At 40.0% G+C, this 14,228-nt stretch overlaps 1 protein-coding gene across 1 annotated transcript in view; it reads right to left on the reverse strand.

Annotated features, from left to right (window-relative positions):
* Window positions 1-5,932: 5,932 nt before the first annotated feature.
* The window catches only part of LOC147425383 (uncharacterized), a 50,077-nt gene continuing 41,781 nt past the window's right edge, over window positions 5,933-14,228 (reverse strand). The window contains exon 2 of the mRNA XM_086500394.1: window positions 5,933-6,806. Within this exon, the coding sequence (XP_086356520.1) occupies window positions 6,457-6,806 (350 nt within the window). The 3' untranslated portion in view covers window positions 5,933-6,456. The remainder of the gene's footprint in view (window positions 6,807-14,228) is intronic.

The following is a 14,228-nucleotide window of genomic DNA, read 5'->3' on the forward strand; positions in this document are numbered from 1 at the left end:
AAGACACAAGAGGAGATAGCCTATATGTCTAAAGTTCCATATGCTGCAGCGGTAGGTTCTCTAATGTATGCTATGGTCTGGACAAGGCCAGACATTGTACATGCAGTGGGAGTTGTGAGTAGGTTCATGGACAACCCAGGTAAAGAGCATTGGCAAGCTGTGAAGTGGATACTTAGGTATCTAAAAGGGACAACAACAAATGCTTTGTATTTTGGAGGAACTGACATTTTTCTAGAAGGGTATGCTGATGCAGATATGGCAGGTGACAAAGATACTCGAAGGAGCACTACTGGCTATGTGTTCACGGTTGGAGGCACAGCAGTAAGCTGGGCTTCAAAGCTGCAGAAAGTGGTTTCACTTTCTACCACGGAAGCAGAGTATGTAGCAATGACGGAGGCAAGCAAAGAAATTCTGTGGCTTCACAGATTCTTAGAAGAGCTTGGATTCAAACAAGACAATTGTGTCTTGTACAGTGATAGCCAAAGTGCTATCCATCTTGCGAAGAACTCAGCCTTTCATTCAAGGACAAAGCACATTGAGGTGAGATATCACTTCATACGCACTCTTTTGGAAGAGGGACAGCTAAAGCTAGAAAAGGTGCATACAAGTGAAAATCCTGCAGACATGTTTACAAAGGTGGTCAACAAGGAGAAGTTGAGCTTTTGCTCATCTTCAATCGGCATTCAAGGATAAGAAGCCAGAATGGAAAGCAGTCACAGGTTTGGTTTGGAGATCAGTCTCCAAGTGGGAGATTGTTAAGTTGGAGCCTGATTTATCCTTGTAATTTTCTGTGGTAAAAGCGCACATTCGTAAGGCCCCCATTATGAGGAAAGCCATCGTGCGTGAAGGAAAATCACTCACCGGAAACAAAAATTTTCACGGACAAGAATCAGGGGCAACTTTAGAGGCCTCGTGGGCGGAGACCCACGAGACTTTTTTTGTCGCCGGAATATTCCTTTTCGTCGGAATATTATGGCCGGACGGCGGCCGAAAAGTGGTCGGAAAACAACCGGTCGGTTGGCAGGTGGCCGGTAGTCAATGGCCGGTGGTCGGAAGTCAATGGCCAGTGGCCGAATTCAAAAGCGGACTTGTCTTCTCAAGGGCAACCACACATGGGCGGATTGGAGGGTCCGATTTGGACTTATCTACACAAGGGCGGCTACACATGGTTGCCTCTTATGAGAGAGGGCAGCCCTTTTGGCCTATAAAAGGAGGCCATTTCTACACACATTTCATAGTGTGAAGTTGATGCAACAAGGTGAGTGTGAGGTGGTGAGAGTGAAGCAAGGCGGGAGCTCCATTAAGGGTATAATCCCTTTGTAAACTACTTCTTGTTTTGAAGTACTAAATCCATTGAGTGGCTGCTTTCCCGTGGACGTAGCCCACATTGGGTGAACCACGTATATCGTGTGTACTCTCTCTCTCTCTCTCTAATCTATAATCTCGTGTATGTAAATATGTCTCTCTCCATTAAGTAATCTACTCAATTATCTATTTAGCTACGTCTTATTTCCTAACATTTTGATCAAGTTAGCTATTCTTTCACAGAGATTGTACAATTTTTGCTATTGTGATTGGTCTATGTGTATCACTTAAATTCAAGCTATGGGAGTCAGAAATTGAGATTTTCAAATTGGACTTTGGTTAAAATTCAAAGGATTATTCTGCAACCTGGAGACTGAGTGAACATATACCAATTTGGATCCGATTGAATCCAAAATTGCCCGATGGCTGTGTATTATTCTAGTCTAACACTTTGCAAGTTCAAAAGTCAAAATTGGTGGCTCTGTGTAGCAATAGAGTAAATAATTACTTTTATCAGTTTTTTGCACTTTTTGGCTTGGTTTGCCAAGTATACAACCTATTAAGATCCCTGGACAAGTTTCACTAAGTTTGGTCAAAATCTGTTCAAGTTTAGCAGCTATTTTGTGTCTGTAGACTCTGATTTCAAGAATCTGGCCTAAGTCTCACTTTTGTGATCCAAATTGGTGATTTTTGTGGTCTACTTGATATGCTTGACCTTGTGGTATACCCAAATGTGCAAGATTGTCAATTTTTGTAGCAGATATAAATAATCGTGATTATTTACTCCTGTTATGTTTTTGTAAGTTTTTGTCCCAATCTTGACACAGATATGTTAAGCATCTCAACTTAAGATCTCTAGCCAAGTTTCATCAAGTTTGGACAATTTTTTGGTCAAATGGTCATCACTTTTCTGTCCGCAGACACTGTCCGCAGCCTGACTTTGCAACTTTGGTCACAATTTTCAATCTAATGATCCAAATCCTACCAAATTTGGTTTGTAGACTTATTACAACATGGTAAAACTAGTCGTATGCTAACTTAGTCAAATATTTGAAAAATGGGACAAATATTGTTAATAATTGTGATTATTTACTTCTGGCAACTTTTTGCATCTTTTTGGTCAAGTGAGCATGTACACATGTCTATCACATAGATATAAGCCTATGAATCAAATTTCATTGAGTTTGGACAATTTGTTTTCTCAATTTACACTCAAGTTCCCGAAAGTCAGTACAAACTTTAGTTTTTACCGAGTCTTTTGTCAGTTTGGTGATCCAAATCCTATGTGCCTTTACAAAAGTTTTTTGTATACATGCAATGAGTCACTAATATCAACCTTGGTCAAATTTGAGCTGAAAGTAAATAATCACAATTATCTACTTCACGTTTGAAATGAACATTTTTTTGCACTTTTTCAATGGACAGTCTTTTCATGAGTAATTTTAAGCCTATGAATCAAGTCAAAGCTTAATTTGGCCTAAAATGTGAAGAAAAAGTAAATAATCTGAGTTTTTGCAAACTCTTGAAATTTCTACCTCAATGTATCCTTGAGCTTACCCACTGGTTCATACAACTTTTAAGCATACTCTCCAATTGGATTGAGTGGTTTGGAGTCTTTTTGTGCTATTTCTAGTTGTAGACCTGAAATTATGCAACTTCAAATAACAACTTACAATGATTCTTTCAGAGAGAGCAATGTTCTGAAATCCACCTCGAATCCTACTTACCCTACTCCTAGGTTCTAATGCAATGGGGTTGTGGAAACTGTCCACAAACACTCGTTTTCTTGTTTTTATGGTTTTCTGAGCATTTATCTTAAGACTTGTCTCGCCCATCAATCATTCTCAAAATCCTACTCTAGCTCTACAATCCTACAATCCTAATGGCATTCGGAAAATACAACTTACCTCCAAACTACCTCTACACAGCAAAAGACAACAATCTTAAGCTATGTGATTTCTAAAAAGAAAGTTTCTACTCTATGAGATCATAAAATAAGTTAAAGAATAACTTCACAAGACTCTCGTGTTTTTTCCTAGTTTAGGTCTCTTCGGTCCGCGACAACGGCGCCAAATGTGGGACAGGTGTCTAACCTTACTCCTATCTTATTGCAGATTTAGCGAGAACCATGATTAAATTGTCAATCCATGGGATGAAGCTGACATGACTAGTGCATAAAGGCTACAAGAGGTTGTCAATCTCTCAGAAAACAACAAACAACTCACATCTAACTCAAGCTACACTCAAGTGACTGAAATTGGCAAAATCCGATCGCTCATCGGCAAACAAATCACATCCGTTACAGCATCAAATGACATCCAAACGTAATGAAACTTCTAGGACAAGTTTATAAGACCTAAGCACATATGCTTATGGACTCAAATCCCACTTTAGGTCAAGTGCAAAAATCACGATTATTAACAGGAGTGGATTTTTGACCTAGTCATTTTTGACCTAGAATGCATCTAAATGCTTAGCAATGATGCCCCAATACACGCCTATGATTAATTTTTATTTTGAAGTGTAAATTCCTACTTATGATGAAATTAGGCCGCGGGTCAGCGACGCCAAAAGCTACGAAATACTGTGAAATGCTTACGTCAATGCGTAGAGCTCTTACCTACAATTGCAATGCAACAAACACGACTACAATGTGATGACCAGGGAGGGAGTAGGAAGCCCAAGAAGGAGAGAAGTGAGCGCCGTTAGCTCACGCTGTGTATTGTATTATCCAAAACTTAAAATTAACTTACAAAAATTGGCTTTTATATACCTTAGCCAAGGTTTTTGGTGGTCAAAACTGATAATCTGGGAGCTCTAACTAAAGATGGGTAAAGATAGATTGATACAATCTGGAAGCTTGTAGCCTCAGCTTATCAATTACAAGGTTTTTTCAGAAAATAGGAGTTACAATATTCTCGATTTATCAAAATAATAAGTGTTTTTACAATGAGAGCTTCAAATATGGTATCAGAGTTAGCCTAACATGCGCACATGCACCATTCACGAAGGACATTCAATAAAAAAGCGTTCCAGCTCAGCAAGGCCCACCATGCCTCTGCACGTAGAGAAATGGGTAGCCACTCCTCTGGCCTCAATGGAGCTCCCCCCTTCACCTCGTTCAACAACCGCTCCCTGTGTTCGCATGGCGGGATCTAACCTGAAGCACTTGCAAGTCTGCGAAAGCTGTGATAGATTTACGTGGAGCTCATTGGTTACTACCTGCTCTGCACCTTGAAGATCAGCAATACGTCAGCTGTCAAGATCATTGGCTGAAGCAGCTCATGTGCGCAAAGTGACCGCCAGTAGATGCGTTCACTTTGTAGACTGCCATCAGACGCACGACTAATCGTCCCATGTGCGCACTACATCTCTCTCTCACAAATATCTTTGAAGGATTCAAGAGAGAGACGGGAGAGATCGTGACATGTTTGTGCAAAAGAGGGATGAAGTTCAAACACATAGGGAAGAGGGGAGGGAGGGAGTTGGATGAGCAACCAGGGGGCACGGTATTGGATCTCTCTCTCTCTCTCTCTCTCTCTCTCTCTCTCTCTCGTTCTTTGTCTCTCCCATGTGCCCGATAATGGCTTCTGTTGTCTGCAAAGAGAGACGTAGGGGAGAGATGGCGTCTGCAGGGGAGGGAGAGAGAGATTTTCCTATCTATGCGAAAAACAAGGGAGGGGTATAGTGAGAGAGAGAGATGCCATGTGTGACCTTAAGCAGGCAGATAGTGGAGAGTGCCTCTCTCTCTCTCTCTCGTGCTCTGTGTCTGCATCATCTTCGAAAACATTGGGCGGAAGTAGATGTTTTGTGCATGTGAAGGTGCAACAATTGTTGATGATGTTGTCTGTCTAGCTTTCATGTTTTGCCTCCCTTGGATTGCGACAAACATACACAAAAGCTCCCACACTGCCTGCAAAAAGAGAGAGAGAGCTATAGGTAGACGCAATGTCTTGTCGAGGTAGAAATCTCTCAAGGGGGGTAAGAACAGAGGTACAAGGAGATGGTGGCATCTAAAATAGGAGTTTTAGATACTGATTACAAATGAGAATCTGTCCAATTTTGGTTACTCACATTAAATTTTAGTACTAATTGATTTGATGATGGCTTTATTTTTATAAGTGAAGTGTTGCTCAATTTGGATTGATAGATAAACTTTTCGTTAACATTCTATAAAATTAGCTTGCTTCATAATGTGAGTAAGTACACTTTAAGAGATTTTTGATCTAACTTAATGGACAAATATAAGCTTTGTACTTTGTGTACACTGTACAGAGTAGGGGTTTGGGAGTTATGAGGAGATTGGGGAATCTCCTCAGATTTGGTCTATTAAGTGTGAGTAGAGCCAATAGTAGTGGTACCCCATTTCCTTTTGTATGTGCAAGTGTTATTTATTTCCTTTATTAAGCTTGCAGGATACATGAAAGATTTATAGGTCTAATGAAAGGGCTAAGATTGCAAAAAATAGTGCTGCATTTGCATACAACTCTTTGGTCATGACACTAATGATTGATTGATCTCTTTAGTCCACTTTTTAGCACTCCTGTTTCTTCTCCTTCATTGTCCTTAAAAAACTTGAAGAAAATTGGACAAGTACGAAAGATGACAATGGACGCAAGGAAATCCAATGAGAAGTGCCTTTAACCTTAGCCATTGATACATGAAAGGCATGGAGACGAATCTTATAATTACTTGTGATGATGGCTACAATATACAATGGAAGATGGGGATTCTTGGAGACAATAATGGATGTTCTTCTCTCGCTTGCAATGCTACCCTTCGATCCACAAATTTAGTGCCCTCCAAATCCAAGACTCCTCAATTCAATGGCATGATTTGTCAATGCACGTGCCATGTATGCAAACTAAGAAGGATTGAGAGGAATTGAGAGTACATGATGTATTAAGACAAAGCTGCTCTTGAAGACAAAATTATGAAATTTAGTTGCTGCAAGGATATATGTGTGCAATGCCCTAATTGTAAGACTAGCTCGTGATGTTTTGTAGACCTTTTATTATTGATAAGTAGATTAGTGCAAGAAAATAATCATTGCTCTCTTTGCAATCTCCACAAGCTTTGGTACCCTTTCTTTGCCATAGTTCCCAACTTGAGCGTATCTCAAGCCAAGGGTTCTTTTCCACAATATTGGAATTAGTCCATAAGAGAATCAAGGAAAGCCTGTATTTTTCGCATTGGCGGACGCTTATTTGGCAGCTCTTCTGTGCATGTCACAGCCATTTGTAGCATGAGAAACACTCTTGACTCATGATCTCTTTCATCCTCCAAACAAGAGCTTTGCAACAAAGGTGCATGCACTACTATCTCTTGTAATGTCCCACCATCCTCATGCGACAACACCAGCTTTTGTTTGACCCATTCGTGAAGGCTCACTCCATAGAGGAGCTCATCAGTTGGCCCTCTTGTAGTTAGCATCTCCAATATGACCACTCCAAAGCTATAAATGTCCACCTTGGTTGTGATTTTTGCCACATATGCAAACTCTGATTTGCAAGTAATATCATGCAAGTGTTAATTATCAACCAACCAATAAGACTTTGAAAGATCTTATATGTTTAATAGAATAATCTTTGCTGCAAAGTTGAATAAAGTATGTTCATCTCCACAATCAATTTTGGATTTATTAGTATAATCCACTCACCATTGTGAGTTTTGAACAAAAATAAAAAATAAAAATCTCTCGAGCAGTACAAAAACTAGAATTGAAATGTACATTATGCTTGTCTTAACAGTAGTTCTATAATTGGAGACTGTGCTGAGACACTAAAGTGTCCTATTTCCCCAACAACTTGTCATAGCTATTTGATGAAGCTAGGAAAAAGATTTATAGGTCATGTTTATGCCTTACGTCAGCTACTATGAGGTGAAAAAAATAGCCAAATTTTAATTTTGCCAAAGTTAATACCATGCTAAGATTATGATGACAAGTTTTAAGATGGGGGAATCATTAAAACCCACTGTAATTTCAACATTGAACATAACATCTCATCAAAATAAGATTTTGCATAGATTTCATGGTTTATGGATAGGAAAAAACTTATTATAACAAAAAATTGAACTTCATAGCTTAGTTTTATTAGATCAATTTTTTGTCATTAAAAAAAACCCAAATCTCAAAAATTTTGACAAAGAGAAAAATTTTGGTCTTTCAAGGCCTTTTTCATTAAGATGATGACATTATGGGGCAAAACTTTAGGGTCTAAAATTTATCTATAGGCCAATATTTTTCAAGGTTTCAATGTCACATGCATTTGTAATTTAAGTTCATGTAAAAAAAAATTAGTGTGTATTTTCTTGCAAAACAGACATTGCTATGAAACATTGATGAAAGTGTGCATATATATTTCTTGCATAAGAGGCATTCGTATACAAAGAAGTAACATAAGTGAGCAAGTCCAAAAGTGGACTTTATTCTAAGGCTCACCTTTGCTAAATGAAATGTACCAAATTCAACACGCATAGCTTTTGGCTTATGATATTAATAACCAAATGTGGCTTGCATAACCAACAAATAGTACCATATTACATTGGTTGATTCCATGCACCCTCCTCTCTTTTTTCTTAGACCACAGTAAAAGTTTTAATGAAACATCGACTGCGATTTTACATAGGTGCTTTTCATAAGTGCATTTACTTGTTTTTTGTCAAAAGCGCTTCGGTGAGCTTGATTTTAATTAATCACAAAATGTTAGAAAAATCCCTTACAGAGGGTTTTCCCAAAAAAAAGACATCAATAGGTTCTGGTCCAAAAAGTGGTCTGCAAGCAAATGGAGATAAGTAATATCTAGAAGGCCAAATGCGAAGAGAGAGACAAAGTTTTCCTATGGATTCATGTCCATGGGAGATAAGGTTAAAGCGAAAGGCTTAAACAAAGGCACTTGTGTCAGATGCAAGCACCCCCATAAGTTCATTTACTATTGAGGTTGTGTACAAAAGTGAGAGATTAAAATTTTTATAAGTAATTTGAATAACATTCTTTAAGTTTGCAAAATCATTTCTTGTGATGTTTTCTAAATTCCACGAAGCACTTGATTTATGTTTATGAAACTTGAAAAGGACACTAAAGTGTCCTTTTTGGTACCATACTAGAGTTAAGAATATGTAGAGGTCACTACTGCTACCTTATGCCATCATAGATGTACCCCCTCTTCCTCTCTTTCTCCACCCACCTGCTTGCTTGCTTGAGATTTTCTTACTCCTTCTACATTTGCAATGCAACAGTAAGCATGGGGAGCACACAATCCCCATGATTGACCCTTGGGAGTCCCCCAGGTTGACAAAGTAGCAAAATTGAATACCAAGGTGGAACTATACGTAAAATACAATATGTATTCAGTACGTTAGCTACAAAGTCTTGTATGGATTGAGGCTTTAGGTATGTACAAATATGCACCATTGGTAAAAATACCTTAACAAATAGAGAAAAATAGGAATTTTGCAATAATAAACATTTAAATTATCACTCCATAGATAATTAGACAAGCAATCTACCTAACGTAAATATAAATCAAGTGAATTTTCACTTACGACTTGTGGGCTAAAAAATTGCAGAATACCCATTACCATGTACACACACTTCAAACACAATATCCGCCATGTATGATGATAAAATTTCAAATTACAATACCACAAAGCATCAATCAATCAATGCTCATTGCCAAGACTACACCCTAAATCCCAATAAACCGGTGTTCAATCTCCTTTGCATCCTCTACAAGAGTGCTTGATTATAATTTATGCTCCACACTAAAGGGGGCTTCAAACTCTAGTACAAGGCCTAAAAGAAACCTTTTCCACATAACAAAATTCATAGAGACAATAAGACTTGAGGAAGAACTCGGGCGGGGGGGGGGGGGGGGGGGGGACGTACGAAACCTATTCATATGGTACTACTCATACTATATGGATGTACCATACAGATGGGATCAATACGTACGTATGGGTCTACCTTATTAAGTACTCACCCTCCAATTCACTACTTCATTTGCCACTAGATGGGGCATCTAGTGAGAATATCTTGTCTATCTCAGGGCCCCCAGACTGATTCATAGAGCCAACAAACTTAAGCAACAAAAGCTTCTTTAGCCACTCCTATGCATCGACCTTGATAGCACATGTGGATATGTTTGTTCGGACAAACCACAGGGGTTGGTAGGTTAAGTACCTTCAGTCTTAAGCCAGTGGACGACCACCACAACACTGGGTTCCCATGTACAACCATTTTGACACCTTAGGATGCCTGGAGCACTTCATGTAGGATAATACTTCCACTGCATACCAACCTCATCTAACCCTTTTGGGTAGTGTTCCCCCCTTCCCATAATAACCTTCTACATTGGAACCCGACCAACTTCATATTTCCCTCACCACTTGTGGGACGGGTGTCTAACCTCACTCCTATCTTATTGTAGACGTAGCGAGAACCACGAATATAATTGTCAATCCATGGGACGAAGCTGACTCGACTAGTGCATAGAGGCTACAAGAGGTTATGAAACTTCTAGGACATGTTTATAAGACATAAGCACACATACTTATGGTCTCAAATCTCGCTTTAGGTCAAGTGTAAAAATCACGATTATTAACAGCAGTGAGTTTTTGACCTAGTCATTTTCGACCCAGAATGCATCTAAATGCTTAGCAATGATGTCCCAATACCCCACCTATACTTAGTTTATGATTTTGAAGCTTAAATTCCTACTTATAATAATATTAGGCGGCGGGTCGGCGACACCAAAAGCTACGGATTATGATGAAATGTTTATGTCAATGCATAGAGCTCTTACCTGCATTGCAACGCAACAAAAGGCACTACAATGTGACAACCGGGGAGGGATTCGGAAGTGCGAGAAGGAGAGAAGTGATTGCCGTTAGCTCACGCTGTGTTTCTATTATCCAAAACTTACAAAATACTTACAAAAATTGGCTTTTATACCTTAGCCAAGGTTTTTGTGGTCAAAACTAATAATCTGGGAGCTCTAACTAAAGACAAGTTGATACAATTTGGAAACTTGTAGCCCCGGCTCATCAAACATTGTTTATCTAGAAAGTAGGAGTTACAACATTCTCGGTTCATCAAAATAATAAGTGTTTTTACAATAAGAGCTCCGGAAAATGTTATCCTAGTTATCTGAGTTAGCTTGCTGCTAACATTCCCCCCCTCTTCGACTGTGTCTTCCCTTGACACAACTTCATGGACTGGAGTAGTCTTCAGGTTGACGGCTGGTGAGGTGGTATTTAAGCATTCTGAAAATCTTATATAACATGGCACATGAGAGGTCAAGAAGGCTCTTGAAGGAATTCATGGCGCCCGTTAGGGTTTTCACCATGTATTCCTCTGTTGCCGGTCCCTGTTCAACCATGTCGGTCTCTTCTTTTTTAGTGCTTCAAATGATTGCCATGTCCTTACCCATGGTACAGGACAGAATGTTGGGTCTTTTTGTAGTGCTGCAGATGCTCTTGTGAACCGAATGAGATATCTCGGATTCTTGTTCAACCAACTCTTTCTCCACTTGGGGTGGACATCCTTTGATCTTTTTACCTGCATATCTGTGTATACTCTTTCTTTCACCTGTAGTAGCTCTACTTTGATCAAAGGGTATGGCAATGATTGCTGATGCCACTGAGCATTGATTTGGTTGGGAGTGAGTTGAGTTACATTGACCGAGTGGAGAACTCTCAACTCCCAATCCATCGTTGCTTTCTATTTAGCATCCGTTTCTTGGGTAATCTGTTCCTTTAGTGCATCTTCCTCAGCTTTAGAAATCTGGACCATGGGCCCTTGATCAGCACCAGTGAGTGATACTTGAAAATCCTCATTTCCTTCTAGTCCTTCTGTCGGCTGTGTTTCCATCTCAACAAAAGAGACTAAGGAAATGTCGACAGTTGGTTTCTCCAAGGGACCTGCTTCTTCCTGTTTCTTTGGTTGTCCCTCTCTCAGCATCTAACTGACTCTTTTTACTCTGCTATCTCTTTGAGCAGTTTCTCTTCTCATTGTATCCGCATCAGTGCAAGGTCTCTTCTTTGTGATTGCTCTAGATTCAACTCTAGCTCAAGATCCTTGTTTCTTTTTTCCAAAGTCTTATAGACTTCATCTGTACCTTTTAAGCGACATCAAGATTTTCCCTTATCTGTCTCAAAAATGTTGCTTGATCATTAATCCTTTGCTCAGAGTATTACATAGAAGCGTTCTCTACATTGAGATGCACTTGGATCTTTTGTACTGAGATAGAGTGGTGATTAGGAGTTCATCTGTTACCTGTGTCAACTGTTGATCTTTGGTCTTGTAGGCATCGGATAACTTGGTTAGAAGTTCTCCCTACTCCTCCATTTCTTTCTGCTGCTTCTCGTTTGCAAGCTGGTGTTGTTCGGCTTCTGTTTTCAGCTCTTTGACTTGTCTTTATAGATATGAGATTATGTTCATCCTGTCATCTAGCTCTCCCTGTAGAGCATCGATGACTAGCTCAAGATCTCTAGCCTTAGCACTGCGACTAAGTGCTGTTGTTCGCATTTTTTTGGTCATCACCTGCATCTGCTTGGCATATTCATTGACTTGTATGATGACTTCATCGTTTGTTTCCCATTCTTCAGACTCTATAGACTGTCTAGATGTTTCAGCCATTTCGGTTTGTGGCTCCTTGGGTGGTGCTGTGGTGGCTGCTTGTGGTTGCGGTGGGGGTTCTACTTCTCCTTGAGGCATTGCGATTGCCTCGGCTGCTTCTGCTGCTTGAGGCTTTGTGGATGCCTCTATTGTTTCTTGTTGGGTGTTCATAGAAGGTTCAACTCTAGTTTGTTTGGTTTCTTTTGGCTGCTCAAAACTGGCTGCTGCCTATGGTTCAGGCTCTTTTTCTTTGGCTTCCTCGCCCTCATTGGGTTTAGCTGTTGGTGAAGTGCAAGGGCTTGGCATTGAATGGTCTGCCTACTCTATAGCGGGTGAGGTGGGCTTCGGAAACATCTCTCCTTGGTCGTGATGTGCCTTGATTTATTTCGTAGCCTCCGCTTGTCTTTGTTGTTTGGCCGCTTCTTCCCTTGCTTTCCTCTCAACTTCTTGAGCTTCTTTCAACTTTAGGGATTCTGCTTCCGCATACATGCATTCAAGAAATTTTGTAGGATCCTCTGCTTATTTCCTTGCAGAGTTTTTGGTTCTGGGTCCCCTTATCTCTCTTGGAACCCACCTTACCTGGTCCTCACGTGCACCTTTCCAGGTTCTCTTTCAAACCTTGCCTTCTTTTGCTGAGGTTCCTCTTGATGTGCAGCTACAACTTTCTTCTTCATTTCTTTAATTCTGACCCTTCTCTCCTCATTGTCCGAGCTCTCACTACTATGAGCTTCGTGGGAGCTTTCGGTAGATTCCTCATCTTACTTATAAACTCTCTTTGATGAATGTGTGGTTCTGGGAGAAGGTTGTGTAGACACAATCCATGTGTTTTGATCTGGGACTAGCGGCAAATTGTTGGCCATGCCAATAGCATGAGATGCTATTCTCGTCAGCACTTCAAGCGCGCCCAAATAGGTGATTTTGTCTTCTTTCTTGGTGCCTTTCAGTGTTGTGAGCACATCCTGTGCATGATCAACTAGATGCCTGGTTGTTGACTTCAACACTTGGGTGAAGGTGGTCACAATCGCATGGTTTGGGGTGGTGTACCGTGGTGGTCTCTTTGATAAAAAGTGGAAGTGTTGATGGTATAGACGAGCTGGTTCTTCCACTTGCCTTTGAATGAGGTCGGCAAAAGTTGCAACATCAATCTCCTTGGTGAATGTGCCTGCTGTCTTTCTGTCTTGGGCCCGCATTGTCATCCCTTCAGTCGGCAGCTTTAGTGCCTCGGCCACAATCTCTTTTGTGATCACTACTTCAACTTTCTGCCCTTGTTGGTCGGTGATTTGGACTGACCCATCTTCTTTGATTATAGACAATAGTTTGTATGCTTTGTGGAAATTTGTGCCGCATGGTTCGTTGTCAAAGAACTCCCTGAGGCCCAACCTTTTGTTGGCTTCTTTTGTGTCTGGCTTGGCAGCTACATCATATATTTCTTTTGGTAGCATTTGCAGTTCCACTTGGTGTCCTTCTTCGCTGTTAAACCTGCCTGTGAAAACCATGGTGTTGTTTTCTTCAAGCTGTTCTCTTGATAAGTATGTTGCCTTGGCCGTCTTCACTGAACTTGGGTCTAGCTAGTGCAACTTGTTCTTCTGGGACACCCTTTTCTTGGCCTTCTCGGCAGCTTGCATTGCTCATGTTAGGAGAATACAGTGCCAAAGTTAGAAAATTCTACAAATTCTACTTTAAAATGCTCTCGAGTCTGAATTGCTGACAAATTGAGTCCAATTTGCTTCAAATCAATTTTGGAGCATGCATAGATGCATAAAAACATGTAAAGATCAACATCATACAGTTCATATAAAAAATTACAACAGAAGTAAATAATTGCGATTTACAACTGGGGATTTTTTCCAACTTTTTGCATTTTTGACATCATATGCTTGAAACATATAGCATTTAGGTGCTCTGAGTGAAGTGTGGGCCCAATTGAGTGTAATGGGTGGAAATGGTGTCAAACTTAGGCTTCCAATCTCTGAAACTGTAGATATTAAGGGATTTTGAGTTTTTGAGATCTAAATTTGTTCAAATTTGGTCAGTGGACTTGGGACATCATGTGCTTTGGTCCCATAAGGTCAAAGTTGCAATTTTCCCCCATTTTGGCAAGAAAGTAAATAATTGCGATTATTAACTTTTTCATCAACATGTTTATTTTTTGTTGCAACTTGGTTCTAGGCATGATGTAGACTCTATGTATGAGATATGGGGTGCTTTCGATCAAAAAATGTGACAGATAACTCAAAAATTGGATTGGAAAGACTTCTTTGCGTTTTTTGACAATTTCCAAGGTTTCCTTGATCATTTTGGCTCA

This window comes from Adiantum capillus-veneris, chromosome 25 (genome assembly GCF_014529385.1).
Source record: "Adiantum capillus-veneris isolate H3 chromosome 25, ASM1452938v2, whole genome shotgun sequence".
Lineage (NCBI taxonomy): Eukaryota > Viridiplantae > Streptophyta > Polypodiopsida > Polypodiales > Pteridaceae > Adiantum > Adiantum capillus-veneris.